Source organism: Haliotis cracherodii, unplaced genomic scaffold (genome assembly GCF_022045235.1).
Source record: "Haliotis cracherodii isolate W230 unplaced genomic scaffold, xgHalCrac1.p SCAF_3, whole genome shotgun sequence".
Taxonomy (NCBI): domain Eukaryota; kingdom Metazoa; phylum Mollusca; class Gastropoda; order Lepetellida; family Haliotidae; genus Haliotis; species Haliotis cracherodii.
Window position 1 is genome coordinate 36,858,567 of NW_027266286.1, and position 16,290 is coordinate 36,874,856.

At 39.5% G+C, this 16,290-nt stretch overlaps 1 protein-coding gene across 1 annotated transcript in view; it reads right to left on the bottom strand.

Annotated features, from left to right (window-relative positions):
* LOC139474145 (EF-hand calcium-binding domain-containing protein 6-like) overlaps positions 1-16,290 on the bottom strand; it is a 538,680-nt gene that overhangs the window by 500,160 nt on the left and 22,230 nt on the right. Inside the window, exon 2 of the mRNA XM_071257029.1 lies at positions 4,507-4,556. Coding sequence (XP_071113130.1) covers positions 4,507-4,556 — 50 coding nt within the window. The remainder of the gene's footprint in view (positions 1-4,506; positions 4,557-16,290) is intronic.

A 16,290-nucleotide genomic window follows, 5' to 3' on the forward strand; every position in this document is an offset into this window, starting at 1 on the left:
GATAGGGAGTTGAGACTTGGATTGTATAAAAAGTATCGCAGAGCCGTGAATGCTCTGGATGGAGTTGACACCGTGCTTGTAGCAGCTGGCATGGGACTCGGTGTAGCTGGTGTCGGTTTACTATCAACTATAATCGCTGCGCCTATCGTGCTCGGCATGGAAATAGCCGCTGGAGTCTCGAGACTGGCAGGAATAGAGATAAAATTCATTTCTCGTAGGTTGCAAAACAAAGCATTAAAACATGATAGTATTCGGATACTCGCCGAAGCAAAGTTTAACAGCATTGTCATATTTCGACAGCAATGGTCGATTGTAAGATATCCGAGGATGAGTTTCATTTAGTGCTGTCGGAACTCACCAAATACAACGAAATGAAGCAGGAGATTCGATCAAAATCTCGTAAGACCAGTGGTATTAGCGAGGATGAGAAAAAAAAGTTCATAGAACAGGGGAGGCAACAAGCGCGTCAATTATTCCGTGCCAAAACCAAAGAACTGGTTGGAGATTAAAAATAGATTGCTTACTATCGTTTGATCACATTTAGACAAATGCTTACATGAATATATATAATAATGGAGATCGAAAAAGCTATTAAATGGAGAGAATTACCACAAGGTTTTTATTATATCAGTGATGGCAAACCAACCAAATACGGTTATCAATTGTTTCTTATCAATTTCCAAGAAGAGTGTAGTTATATAGTCTGGTCTCCTAGTAAAATGAACGAAGAACTTAATAAAAATGTTGAATATCGCTTTATCGATAAAAATAATGAAGAATATTTTTATTACCATTTAGGCTCATCTAAAGAAATGATTGGCGCCAGGTATTGGTGAGCTAGAGTCAATTTAACTTAATCTCATGACTATCGTTAAATCGCATAATCATTTTGGCATAAAAAATGCCACCTGTAGCAGTATAGGTATATAAATCCGGCTCCAGTGGAGTTGTGGCAGAACCCCTATTACCTATACTACTTTTGCAGTATGTATACTACCCTTGAAGATGAGGGTTAGAATTTGTCTTCAACAACCCATGTTTGTCTCAAGAGGTGATTATCGGGATTCGAACATTGTCTGGGTGGTAAAAGGGTTTAGAACACTCTGGTTAACTCTGGCACACACCAATTTCATAGCAGTGATGTCCTGCAAACGGTGACTATCTTTTGACGGAGTTGGTACAAGCAAACCCTTTGAGGATTAGAACATGAGGATTCGAGGTCGGAAATGGGTTAAGAACACACTGGGACACATGTGGTGATGTCTGACAAGCGGTTCATTACATTTGACGGCGTTGGTACAGGCAAACCATTTGAGGATTCGAACATGGAGAGGGTCGGAAACAGGTTACAGTCTGGTTCAGAGTCACCAAGCTGAAAAGCTGAAGAGTCCCAGTGCTATCGTTTGATTTAATATTATTATTATTCCGCCGATTTTGTACCAGAGCTAGCATGATAACCACTGTCTCAATTCCATTCACATTTTGTATGTGTATCCAGGTACTTACGTACCAGATACCACACAAATTCCAAGGCCGTAGGCCCAAAGACCAAGGGCAGATAACTGAAAAAATTATCAATTTTTAAAGCTATATTTTGCCCTATTGCTTCGCAACCGCTTGTCCAATTACTTTCAAACTTTAGATGTGTCTTCTGCTTTGGGTGCTTGACATTTTATGTTCTTTGACTTTGGTCATTGGTCACGTGGTTTGGCAGCCATATTGGATTCAAGGTTTTAACATTGTCTTTTGGGTACCTGTCTTTAAATGCATACTGCTCTGAATCAATTGCATGAAATATTTTCACACTTTCTGAGAATGGTCTCCATACGTATTACATCGAACTCTGTTAACCGATTTTGGATATCTTTTATATCGACAGACCTATTGGATTTTGATTTTGATCATTTGATTTTGATCACCGAAACTTTACTTTAATGATCATATCTTGTAAGGTTCCCCACAGAAACTATTGAAAGTGTTCATGAAGTTAGTGTGCCATATGCATCTTATTGTTTGTTCTTGGTTGCATGCTAAAAGTAACACCTATGGTGGTAATATTTGATTATTATTTGGGACACCCCTGAAACACGCCAATTTCGTTGTGGCGATTTCCGGTGACTATTTTGTTACGGAATTGGTACAAGCAAACCCTTAATGGATTCAAACATGTCCGAGGTCGGAAATGGGGTAAGAACAGACTTGGACATGCCGGCACACGACAATTTCGTAGCGGCGATACCCTACAAGTGGTGCCTACATTTGAGGGATTTGGTAAAAGGAAACCCTTTGAGGATTCGAACATGGACGTTTGTGCACAGTATAGCTTGGAGCCCGCCATTGCTGCTTTGTAGCTATACTTGCTTATGTTTTTAACATGAAATTTTAAGTCACAATAAGGCAAGGATCTAAGGATAATCTTTATTGTATATGACATCATATTTGCTTTTGTTTTTAACATGAAATTTTAAGTCACATTTAGGCAAGGATCTAAGGATAATCTTTACTGCATATGACATCATATTTGCTTATGATCTTAACAAGAAATTATATGTCACATTTAGGCAAGGATCTAAGGATAATCTTTACTGTATATGACATCATATTTGATTATCTTTTTAACATGTAATTTTAAGTCACATTTAGGCAAGGATCTAAGGATAATCTTTACTGTATATGACATCATATTTGCTTATGTTTTTAACATGAAATTATAAGTCACATTTAGGCAAGGATCTAAGGATGATCTTTACTGAACACATGACATCATATTTGCTTAGGGGGCACACGTGGCCAAGTCGTCTAAGGCGCTGCGATTTGCATCCCTTGGGCACGCCAGAAACCTATGATTGTGGGTTTTCAATCCCTGTTCGCCCCGATTATGTTTCTAGGTTTGTCTGCACAATACCCACTGCTCGTGGGTTTCACCGAAATGGTAAACATCTGAGACCTGCATGACTTCGGGCTTTCCTCCCACATTAAGCTGACACGCCGTGATATAACTGGAATACTGTTAAAAGCAGCGTTAAACCAAACTCACTCACTCACTCATATTTGCTTATGTTTTTAACATGAAAATATAAGTCACATTTAGGCAAGGATCTAAGGATAATCTTTACTGTATATGACGACATATTTGATTATGTTTTTAACATGAAATTTTAAGTCACATTTAGGCAAGGATCTAAGGATAATCTTTACTGTATATGACGACATATTTGCTTATGTTTTTAACATGAAATTTTAAGTCACATTTAGGCAAGGATCTAAGGATAATCTTTATTGTATATGACGACATATTTGCTTATGTTTTTAACATGAAATTATAAATCACATTTAGGCAAGGATCTAAGGATAATCTTGACTGCATATGACATCATATTTGCTTATGTTTTTAACATGAAATTATAAGTCACATTTAGGCAAGTATCTAAGGATAATCTTTAGTGTATATGACATCATATTTGCTTATGTTTTTAACATGAAATTTTAAATCACATTTAGGCAAGGATCTAAGGATAATCTTTACTGTATATGACATCATAACTGCTTATGTATTTTGTAATAAGAAAGCAGGTCTCTGAAGCTACGTGCAACTTTAGCAACTTAGCTTACATTTCAATAATGTTTGGGGTTGTGGTTTCAGAGAATATTCAACCTACCTTTTATCATGTTCTTTACATTTTATTAATGTGTGACATCTTGTGATAAGAAACAAAAACATTCCCTATGTATCTGCCTCTAAATGACCTAAGATGAATGTATGTCATGGTGTAGCAGAGAAACTTGGAAAAGATTTCCTTCACCATTGATTTATCTGTTAAGTCTTGTGGCTTCTCCAAAACATTTGGAATATCCAGGGGAAGGGGATATTACATTAACATCAATGATAGGTTTCCGTTTATCCATCCATTGGTTTCTGAATATATTTGCAGAAGAGGATGACCAATATGATACAAGCTATGATATATTTTGGGCCCAGGTTATGCTTTTACATTTATATGATAACAATATTGAGCGGCAATTAACGTACAGAAGTACTTTCCTATCTGTATTGTACTCTGCGATTATATGCATTTTTATATATGTCATAAATGTAACATATGTTATATTTGGGATAACACTTTCTTAGTAAAGTACAGATTCTCGTACTTTTTTGGGTTGAGTCCCGTCCGAGATTCGAACCCACACTTGCCAGAGTGAGGCACCTAATCGCCAGCACACAAAGTCAGCGATATAACCCACTCAGCCACCGAGGCTTCCACAAAAATGAAAGTCCGACAACTGGTAGTCTAGATCACAAGTGTGGGTTCGAATCCCAGACGGGACTCAACCCAAAAAAGTACGAGAATCTGTACTTTACTAAGAAAGTGTTATCCCAAATATAACATATGTTACATTTGACCACTTTCTAAATGGCATTGTGTATTTATAGTCATAAATGTAGTTAACACGTTTTTACATTGGATGTGAAACTTCAAATCCTTGACATGAAGCTATGGAAATTACCTTTTCAGATATCTTCTCATCATCAAGTGCCAGAGGGTCTTTCAGAAAACCTTAAACAAAACATAACATCAAGTGAACAAGTTTGGAGTATCTAAGCCTTGAACAATATTTCAGTGAATTCACAACACATGAAATTATTGTGATAGTTATTGCCCAAAGTAACACAGGTTTAAGATGTTTAGTACAAAAATGGCTCAGATGTCGAGATATCACAAAATGTGGGAACACATGCTCAGAACAAGGCCCATGTATGTGTGTCCCTAAATGACATCGACATCTTTACGTTGCAATTTGAAACAAAATACAACGCTGAACGCTTTCTCCAATATGTCTTGTTCATATCATCATATTGAGGAAAGTATTCAGCGCTGTGTTTTGTTTATATTTCAGTCATCTTGTCACAAGAACATTCGGAAACTTATATCAAAATATAATCCTGCCAACAAAGGACCGTAAAACAACTAAAATATCACATACTTTCAAACAGTTTTGAGAATACTAAAAACACACAGATGGCCTGTATTTTGGCCTTGTGGCACAGAGTACAATTAAATTAAATACAAAATGTAGTTTGATATACATTTGATAAATTCACAACTCTTAGAAATCTTATAGAAAATGTGTTTCATAAAGATAGCTGCTGACTGGATAGTATTTACATCATTGAGTTAAGTAAATTGTTAATTACTTGGATGACTTACGTATGTATTTTCTTAATGTGGCAAAAGTATATTTCTTTCCTGGGAAAGTAAGGACACTGGTCTTCAATAGACATAGATTTACATTGAGTACAAATATAATTTCAATAGTCTGTCTTTGTTCTTCCAAATATCTTGTATTTTTAAACATTGTAGAGAGATTCTAAACGACCAAATCGCTTTTAGAGGGGTTGTATCATTTAATGTCAAACATTTCTCAGGATCAAAAACAGCTTTAATGAAGTATAATGTGAAAGAAAATGAGGAGATCCAATACTTTCTGATCAGCCTTGAATGAAAATTTCAACGAGTTTTTGTTTGAAGGTGAAAATAAATTATAACTAATCCCCAACATCTTGGGCAATCCAAATATAGGGGAAACACAGGAAAAGAATAATGTTCTGACATCAGATGCTCATGTGTGTTTGCCATTATCATCTAAAGACAACAGCAACTGGTAACTCTGGAAAAGGTAACTATAACATCGCATACATATAAGATTAAACCAATATTTAATTACTTTCATCTGGGTTAGGATAAATATAGTATTGCACCAAGGCTCCCCTAGTCTTACTCTAAGAAAAGTTTCCAGCTGTATAAAACCTTTTAAAATATGCACGAAACTTTTCATTTCTTCAAAATACCTGGTGCACCATACACAAGAATTGGTGATATAGTTTTAATGAAAATGCAACATATTTTGTTTTCTTTATATAGTTAATAGATTGGGAGTAGAGCCTTCTTGGCCTGAGCTGCAAGCAGGCCATTGACCAATATTCATAATAGGAAACAACTCATATTTACATTACAGAACGACCACTTTTCCTTTTGCTCAACTATACCATCATTTCTAAATGCAACAATGGTTGATTTGTCTACGTAAAGCTCTAGACCCCAGGTGTCACAAAAGTGCTGTAGAGGGTTCAGATGCTTTTGTTGACCATTCTTCAGCAAAAAAAGAGTAACAGTAGATCCGTAATTTCTTGAGATACAAATATCCCATTACAGCATTTCTCATAAATAGCATCAACAAGTTCATTAATAAAGAAAATGAAACTGGTGGACTCAGGACTCTGCCCTGCCGCACACCCGAAGTGGTATTAAAGGTGTCTGTCTTACTTGAGTTAGTTGGTGTTCTTGGTCATCAAGATCAAATATCTAATGGTTAATGTCTTCTTCTTTCCCATCCAATTCCATCACATTCCATGGCACAGGCAATGCAATATTTCACATATATCAATGATCTGATATCGTTTAATAATGGTCGAACAGCCAATTCCCTTCACTTGGTTTACCTGCCTAACTAGAAATGAAAGCAACCAGTGAAACTGCCTCATCTGTTTCATATTTGGATCTGTGAATAAAGATTCAGAGTAAAAACAAACTTTCCACAAGATTTTTTTCTCTACGTCAAGCAAAATTCCAGCAACTCCAGCCTTTGGTGTCCACATTTCACAACTCATGAGGTACAACTGAGCTTGCTCTTTGACACAGTTGTCTTTGATCAGGACTGCACCATTCAAGATCATTCAATATTTCAAAACGTTTCTGGTGGACATGTGGATGACATTTCTAAATTTGATGTGTCAGTGACCAAAAGGATGTCGGATGCAAATTCCTTTTTATTTCACTTGAACCAAATGTTCCTGTGTTTGTTCAGATAAAAACTTGACTTGGGATGTGTTTGTGAGCAGGATATGGTCACCTTTTCATGAACACCTGGTATCATCACTGTTCGACTATATTAACACATTCATATGACACAGTCAGAATCATACAATGGACAATTCTTTCAGCATTGATTTATACTGATTATGGAAACAAGTTTCATATTATATGTATTGTCAACCAGTGTTTTCATCCCATATAGCAGAAGCCTATTTTGTAAATTTAATTCCAAAATAATTGTATTTATTTATCCATAATATTTTTTAACTTATGATGCATTACTCCCTAATGCATTTAAGGAGCTGTGTGAGGACTTGCAGAAGTAGTTAATCCAACTAGTTGTGTGGCTAATTCCATCATACAGTTCCCACGTGACCAAGGAAGTGATGATGTCACGGCACAGCACATTACTGCTGTCACTTGGAGAGATCCATCTACTGTTTTAAGCTCTCAGTTTTATTCATTGCAATCCTTTTTGTGCTATTCAACACTGTTGTTTTATGTGATTAATATCTTTCCTATGGTTTGTGTCTTCATATCTTACATATGATTTTTAGCACTGCATTAATATTTAACGCTTGATGGTGGCTTTTTGTCACTGTAAATAACAGGCGAATTGTTATTCCAATTAGCAATTTGGAATTCATTTCGTGGTTACGTTTTTTCGTGCCATGCGTTCTGTATTCTCTGTGTTGCTTAGTACTTCATTAATATTGTTGTACCTATAGTTATTAAAGTTTTTTTTTCACAATCTTTGCGTAAACTGATCCTTGTAACCCACGTGGTTGGGATTGAGATTATAGCATACACAATCGGGGTGGGAACACATTGTGATTACACCTCTGTTTCATTGCAGCTATAAGCCCCATTGTACAAAGTGCCACGGTAACAAGTCTGGTTGGGACCCTCACCCAGTGTCTCAACTGTAATAGTATTTGTTTGAAAGCTGCTAAGTGTCGCGCGTCTCACGCTCTCTCCTTCAGCCTTCAACTTGTACTTGAAAGTGTCTCATAAACGTCGTACACAACAAGCCCACAAATTTGCTAAAAGGATGTCAGACTCATCTGGGCCTGCTGCCTCTCCTCCATCTATGGCTACTCCACCTATGGCTACTCCATCTACTTCGAGCTGAAGCCCCAATACGTCTACACTGTTACATTCGTCCTCTGCTGAGCATCCATCAGCTTAATAAGCAATCTCACCTACCCAGGTGAGGGTCTCTACACCACAGATATACTGAAAAGTGTGCTGGTCCATGTCCACAACCACCTCCGGCGCAGGCAATCTTAATCTCAGCTCTTCCACAAGCATACCCCCTGTCTTCAGCACCTCTGACTAGCTACAGGACCTCAACAGCTGTCTAAGACGCCCTTTTGGCCCCCACATGGCTCCACATGATGCACACAATGTTTATGGCACCTTCCTCATCCCCAGCCTGTGTGATACCTCCAGCAATGCCTGCGACCATGATATCACCTCTAAGGTCAGGTCTACATCCTCGCATGGTTTGACTTCACCTGGCACCTCTTCTAAATGTAGTGGGAGCAAGTCCTCTTGATCTAACATCATTCCCGGAGCCCTTCTCCAATCCATCACCACATGGAATACCACTTAGACTTTCTGGAGGGCTCCTTTATTCTACCATATGGGGGTTCTTTCCTGGAAAAGGACACTCACCTCAGCCTCAATCAAGTTGCGGATTGGTTGGCAGACCATCTCTCTCCGGTTGTTCCATCTCCGGGACCTGATGTTGATAAACGAGATACCATCTGGTCCAACCCCACCTCAATTCCTCGAGACCCGATTCTTAAAGACACGACTGCGGCTCTGGATAAGGACTTTGCTAAACTGGCCTTACTCCATCCTTTTAGGCTACACACAACAAGAAGGAGGATTTCCCCAGACACGCTTTGGAGGTAGCGGACAGCGCGCACACCCTGGATGGTGACCTCCACCGCATGACGGGGTCTTCCAGGTCTACTACAATCCGCATCACTGACACTAGGTTGGCGTTCTTAGGATGGAGATTTATCGATTCCTTAAGCTTCTTTCAGCCATAGCTTCTACCTCGAGAGCCATCATCCAGGATACAACCTTGTTGATAATCTGTCCACCATTATGACCTATCAACTGTGACAGATTTATCCCATAAGCACTATGGATATTGCTCTGGCGGAACTCACTACTACACAGCGCCCATTCACAGAGTGGGATTCTGAGTTTAAGCGCGACTTACTCCAACAACCATGGTCATCCTCCTCCCTCTTCAATGGTCAGGTCTCCTCCACTCACGCCCGCATTTACAGCTACACCAGGGATGAGACGGGTCTCACAGCCCTAGAACACATGTCACATCATTCGTTCTCCAAGTCTTCCTGGTCAAGGAATTATCAACCGGAAACAGTTTTCTTCAGAAACATGAACAGGACGTGGAAAAGGCAGGCAGTCGGGGAGCTATCAACCGAACCGGGACTGCTCCCAAGGAGAAAGTGGTACCTGCAAGGGGAAGCAGGGAAGGGTTGAAGCGAGGGACGCCAATGACTGGTATCTCCCATCACCAGTCATTCTAGAAGTCGACACACATGTGGGTGGGAGACTTGGATGATGTGGGCAAAATTGGGACATTCTGGGGGACCCATACATCACCAACATCCTGGGCCAGGGGTATCGGCTCACACTGATAAACGACCCTCCAATGATGTCGTTACTTCTGGCAGACACCTAACCCACTACACAACATCAGCTGCTATAAACAAACATCAACACACTGATAGCCAAAGACGTCATAGAGATCATACACTCCCTGGCCATGACACCAGGCTTCTATTCCCTAATATTCCTTCCCCCAAGAAGGACTGAGAACAACTACGAATGATCCACAATCTGGCTACATTGAACAAGCACTACCTAGACTGCACGCCTTATTTCCATAGGTCTAGATTGAGGCTGTTCAAGACCAGAATCCAGGCCAAAGATTCCTCAATTAGCCTTGACCATCTTCCCCAGGCAAGAGTTTAATGACTATAAAAGTCCAATTTCCACCCTTGCCGAACTAGGCTGGAATTACTGGGCTCGATCGTAACACCACCAGTGGTTATTACGAGTTATGTCCCTTCTTAGCCTCTCCAATGTACCAATCAGATTCCACCTCTTGTATGACTTGCATTTGTTAAAACAAAACAACGGCGCCCAGTCATGACGATCTGATCGATAACCAACATCTTGTGATACAATGCGTCTGTATGACAGTTTACAGGCTGTCGACGCCCTCAGCCTTCCCTGGGATGGCCTAAAAGCGTACGCTTATCCACCACCTTATCTTCTTCCCATTGTACTTTAAAAAATCAGGTCAACCATGTGCCTCGCTCTGATTTTGATCACACCTTGGTGGTCAGCGAGGGGCCGGTTCGTGGATCACAAAGAAATGTCCAGTCGACTCCCTTGAACTGCCAGGATGGCCAAACCTGTCCCAGCTGTCTCCAGACAATCACCTTGATGCACAGACCTTCTACCAGTAGCCTCTACAACGACAAATGGTGCTCCTTTGAAAGTTTTTGCAAAGAGAACCATCAGGACCCCACCACTGTGTCGCCCCAATTCTTGTCTGAATGTCTTCTCTTCTTGCGCTGCAAAAGATCCATAACAGGATCTATGTGACATCATTCTACAGGCTTATGAGGCCGCTGAACTGGATACTCCTCAATCCAACAACTAAAGAGATTAGAGCAGTTGCCTCCATTATGGCTCTCCACAGTAATTGCTCCATCCAGGCCATTATGGAATGTTGCTTCTGGCACTCAGACATGGAGGACATGGAAGGCATCCACCGCCTCTAGGTGCCGTTGACGCTCCGATATCCAGAACAGACCTTTTCGACCTTTCTGGTCTGTGACAACTCCGACTAGGTGGTTTTCTATTTCTATTACTGCACTGTTTCCTTGATATCCCGCATACCTCACACTCTTGGTTCCTTCAATGCCGTTGGTCATAAGAGGCACTTTACTGATCAGACTTTTATTGAGGATCACATCTGAAGGTATGCCCTCCACCACACCCTCCAATAAAGATGCATTAAGGAGTAATGCAAGATAAGTTTAAAAAATCTATAAAATCTAGATTATATTATATACTGAACCGCAAAAGAAACATCAACCCAAGTAACATTGCATGAAAAGTTGTCATTTAAATATCTGGGTAATTTTTGTCAAAGTTTCTCAAATTTAACATTACCTTGTCCAGAAAATTGAAATTTGATGATTAAAAAAACAAAGCATATGACAATAAAACCAATCGCCCAAACGCATCACGGCAACAGCCATGGTAACCCGATGCACGTGTGTTCCGTGCAAATTGAAATGCACATGCGTTCCCCTATTTCTTGCCCTATAAAAATCCACCCAGATCGGATAACATTCATTCGTTATTGAATTGCTACCACATACCAAGACTGACCAGAAATCAGCTACATCAAGCCCTTGGACTATTGAAAGCTACTAACCGCCAGGCATGTAGCCAATGCATTTCAAGTCCAGGTAAAGACCATATACAGGCTCCAACAACAGTACCAGAACACCAACACTACAGATGACTGACCACTTAGTGGAAGACCAAGGGTCACCACCCGACGTCAGGATCGTCAGATTGTACGACGGCATCTTCAAGATCGCTTTGTTACTGCTGCGGAAACTGCTCGACAGACACATTAGTGCGGACACTGTGCGTCGACGATTGACAAGCAGACACCTCCACTGTCACAGGCCACACCCATGACCCATTCTGACACCACGACATCACCGGGACCGTCTTCAGGGGGCAATAGCACCAGCATTGGCGCCACCAGCAGTGGAGAAGAGTCCTTTTCTCAGATGAGAGCCATTACTGTATCTCAACAGCAGATGGCAGAGAGAGCGTCTGTGGACGCCGTGGGGAACGTTATTCGGATGCCTGTGTTGTTAAAAGAGAGACTCGTGGGGTGGTCCGAGCATCATATTGAGGGGTTGAATTGGTCTTGCACAGAGGGTCAGCCCTGTGGTCTTCCAGAACATCGGTCCAGGGAGAGGCAATGGTGTCGCAGCAGCTTGGTACATTTATCAAGTCTTGAGACCACACGCTTACACGCATGTCGCCGCAACCACGGGTTTCCGCATGATAAAGCCTGTGTCCACACTGCAAGGGCAACAAGAGACTTCCTCCAGCAGAATGGCATCAGAACCATGCAGTGGCCTGCCCTCAGTCCTGATTTAAATCCCATTGAGCACCTGTGGGACGAGATTCAAAGATGGCTGAATGACGTCCTACCAAGGCTGACAACTGCAGCTGAACTGCGTCAGGCGTTGCTGAGAGTATGGGGCTCAAGTGCCTTTGGCCTTCATCAACCGGCTCATCAATTACACATATCGACGTTGACACGGCAGTCATCAATGCACATGGCAGACACATGAGATACTGACTTGTGATGCCATTTTCTCAGAAACTAGTGTTGTGTTTCACTTTAAGAACATTTGACACTTTCAACCTTGATGATCAGTATTGCCAAGTTTCATCTTTTTAATATGTCTCAAAGCATGTTCAGACAAATAAGGTTTCCCATATATCTATCTATGGTGATGTTTCTTTTGCAGTTCAGTATATATTCATATACTTATCCTGCATTACTACGTCTAAAGCGGCCAACCTGTCATTGAGCTTTGTCTCCATCATGTCTTCAGATGTTTCTGGACTAACTAGCTTCTGGACTACATGTCATTTCAGATTGTGTACCTGTAATTTACTTACCTCTATTTACTGATCGAAAGAATGCAGACATCACATACAAGATCCTTGGGTAATGTATAAAAGTACTATGACTCACTTATTGAAATGTATGGTTTTATGGCTGTCCTGAGGTGTATGTGACACACTTGGGGCTGAATTATATTTTAATAAAATGTCAACTCATTTGTTTCATACATATTGAATACCTACCTGATGAGATTTAACATATGCCCAATAGCTCAAAAGAGCATTATCTGTAACATGCACTACTCTGGCTCAAGGCATCATTATCAGCACGGGTACTACAGATAGGTAACCCTAAGTATGTTTTTGTATACAGAAATATACCCTAACCAAAATCAGAATACAGAAACTTACCCAGTAGCGTAAACAGCATCCTACCCTACATTCCTCAACCCGAAACTAGACTCTTCTTGTTTATTCACATATAAGTTGACACAGCAACTTACATGGTGTCAGAAGCGGGATGGCTGAGGCATTTAACAAACTTGCACCATTATCCTTCGAAGGAGTTGTCACAGACAATTTGCAGCAATTTGAGTTTAATATCCATGGAAGCGGCGCACACTGATAAGAATGATAAGGCTTGTTCATATGTGTTTCTGAACATTGCCGGCAGACAAGCAATTGAGAAAGAAAAGACATTTGTTTATGGTGAAGATGGATCTAGAGAATCTTACAAATGCCTGACATTTTTTTTTGAGAACTTTGTTTGCCACAGACAAACACAACAATTGATACATTCAAGTTCAAGATGACAGTTTTCGAACATTTTACACGGACTTGTATACTCACCAAAGCAAATATGTGTAATTATGGAGTTCTAAAAGATGAAATGTTGAGAGACAGAATCGTATGTGGAATAGCATCAGATCATTTGAGAAAGTTGTCATTGAAAGAGACAGACCTGACATTAACTAAAGCTGTGACCTTTTGTAATGTCAATGAACTGTTCAACAGAAAAAGGAGTACAAGAAATCACATTGAAATTAACAGAAGGTGACTTTGTGAGTCAAAAGAAATACATAATTATATTCATTATTCTACATTCATTGTCATTGTGGTTATTCAATGATTAATTCATAGGTTATTTTACAGGTCTATAAGGACCTTTAATACGGTGATACATCTTATAAACCAATCTAAGGCATACATAATTAAGCAATGCTTTAAAGCTATACCAAACGTGATAACAAAATGTATATTTCTCCAACTATTTCATAATAATAAAGTATTATTAAATAATTTCCCTTTTAAAAACACCTTTTTATTTAAGTACGTTGAAGGGGAAATAAAATTAAGAACTCAATTTTATATGAAAGGAGAGATAAGAATATATGTAATTAGCGTTACTGTTGAATTAACCACCGCTAACAATGAAAAATATATTTAACATACTTGTCAATTTATTCTTTTTGTCTGATTGAATATTAAAACTATATATTTCATTTATAACTTGGCTTCTTTTGACTCACAAAGTCACCTTCTGTTAATTTCAATGTGATTTCTTGTACTCCTTTTTCTGTTGAACAGTTCATTGACATTACGAAAGGTCACAGCTTTAGTTAATGTCAGGTCTGTCTCTTTCAATGACAACTTTCTCAAATGATCTGATGCTATTCCACATACGATTCTGTCTCTCAACATTTCATCTTTTAGAACTCCATAATTACACATATTTGCTTTGGTGAGTATACAAGTCCGTGTAAAATGTTCGAAAACTGTCATCTTGAACTTGAATGTATCAATTGTTGTGTTTGTCTGTGGCAAACAAAGTTCTCAAAAAAAAATGTCAGGCATTTGTAAGATTCTCTAGATCCATCTTCACCATAAACAAATGTCTTTTCTTTCTCAATTGCTTGTCTGCCGGCAATGTTCAGAAACACATATGAACAAGCCTTATCATTCTTATCAGTGTGCGCCGCTTCCATGGATAATAAACTCAAATTGCTGCAAGTTGTCTGTGACAACTCCTTCAAAGGATAATGGTGCAAGTTTGTTAAATGCCTCAGCCATCCCGCTTCTGACACCATGTAAGTTGCTGTGTCAACTTATATGTGAATAAACAAGAAGAGTCTAGTTTCGGGTTGAGGAATGTAGGGTAGGATGCTGTTCACGCTACTGGGTAAGTTTCTGTATTCTGATTTTGGTTAGGGTATATTTCTGTATACAAAAACATACTTAGGGTTACCTATCTGTAGTACCCGTGCTGATAATGATGCCTTGAGCCAGAGTAGTGCATGTTACAGATAATGCTCTTTTGAGCTATTGGGCATATGTTAAATCTCATCAGGTAGGTATTCAATATGTATGAAACAAATGAGTTGACATTTTATTAAAATATAATTCAGCCCCAAGTGTGTCACATACACCTCAGGACAGCCATAAAACCATACATTTCAATAAGTGAGTCATAGTACTTTTATACATTACCCTAGGATCTTGTATGTGATGTCTGCATTCTTTCGATCAGTAAATAGAGGTAAGTAAATTACAGGTACACAATCTGAAATGACATGTAGTCCAGAAGCTAGCTAGTCCAGAAACATCTGAAGACATGATGGAGACAAAGCTCAATGACAGGTTGGCCGCTTTAGACGTAGTAATGCAGGATAAGTATATGAATATATACTGAACTGCAAAAGAAACATCACCATAGATAGATATATGGGAAACCTTATTTGTCTGAACATGCTTTGAGACATATTAAAAAGATGAAACTTGGCAATACTGATCATCAAGGTTGAAAGTGTCAAATGTTCTTAATAGAACAATGGCTAGGAGATCTAAATGGTTTAGAGACAGTACAGGTTCCCCGGTGTCTTTGCAGTAATAAAGACATCAGTTCTCTGACTTTGCATACCTATGTTGATGCCTCACAGATTGCATATGGAGCGGTTGTGTATGCAGTAATTGCTTATCCAAATGGTGACAAATTGAGCAGAATAGTAGCTTCAAAAAGCAGAGTTGCGCCACTGAAAGCTGTCAGTATACCCAGATTAGAATTAATGGCAGCGATTCTAAGGCTACGATCGGCACTGAATATCACGAAAGCACTTGATGTTGACTTGAAACAGGTGATATTCTGGTCAGACAACATGAATGTGTTATGCTGGATTAGAAATAACAGCAGAATTTTCAAACCTTTCGTAGCCAACAGGGTAGGTGAAATCCAGGATGTCACAAGTCCTTCACAGTGGAGACATACTCCAACAGAAGCAAATCCTGCTGACTTGATTAGTCGAGGAGCAACAGTTCAACAGTTGGTAGCTAGTTCATTGTGGTGGTCAGGTCCCTCTTATTTAATAAGAGATGAAACTGAATGGCCAGAAACTAAGCTGAAATCTATCAAGGTAGATGAGCAAAGAGAGGTGAACAGAAACAGAATTCTATCTGCAAGTTTTGTTTCGGTGCCCTGTGAGTCATGGCGACTAGAACCCTCCAGATTCTCCTCGTGGAGAAGACTCACCCGAGTGAATGCATGGGTTTACAGGTTCCTTCACAATTTTATAGCATCAAAAGATGATAAAGTTGAAGGAGAATTATCACCAGATGAGATAAGTGACACTGAAAACAGAATCATCATGGATGTGCAGAGGGAATCTTATCCAAAAGAATATTCATCATTAGTGTCCAGAAAGCC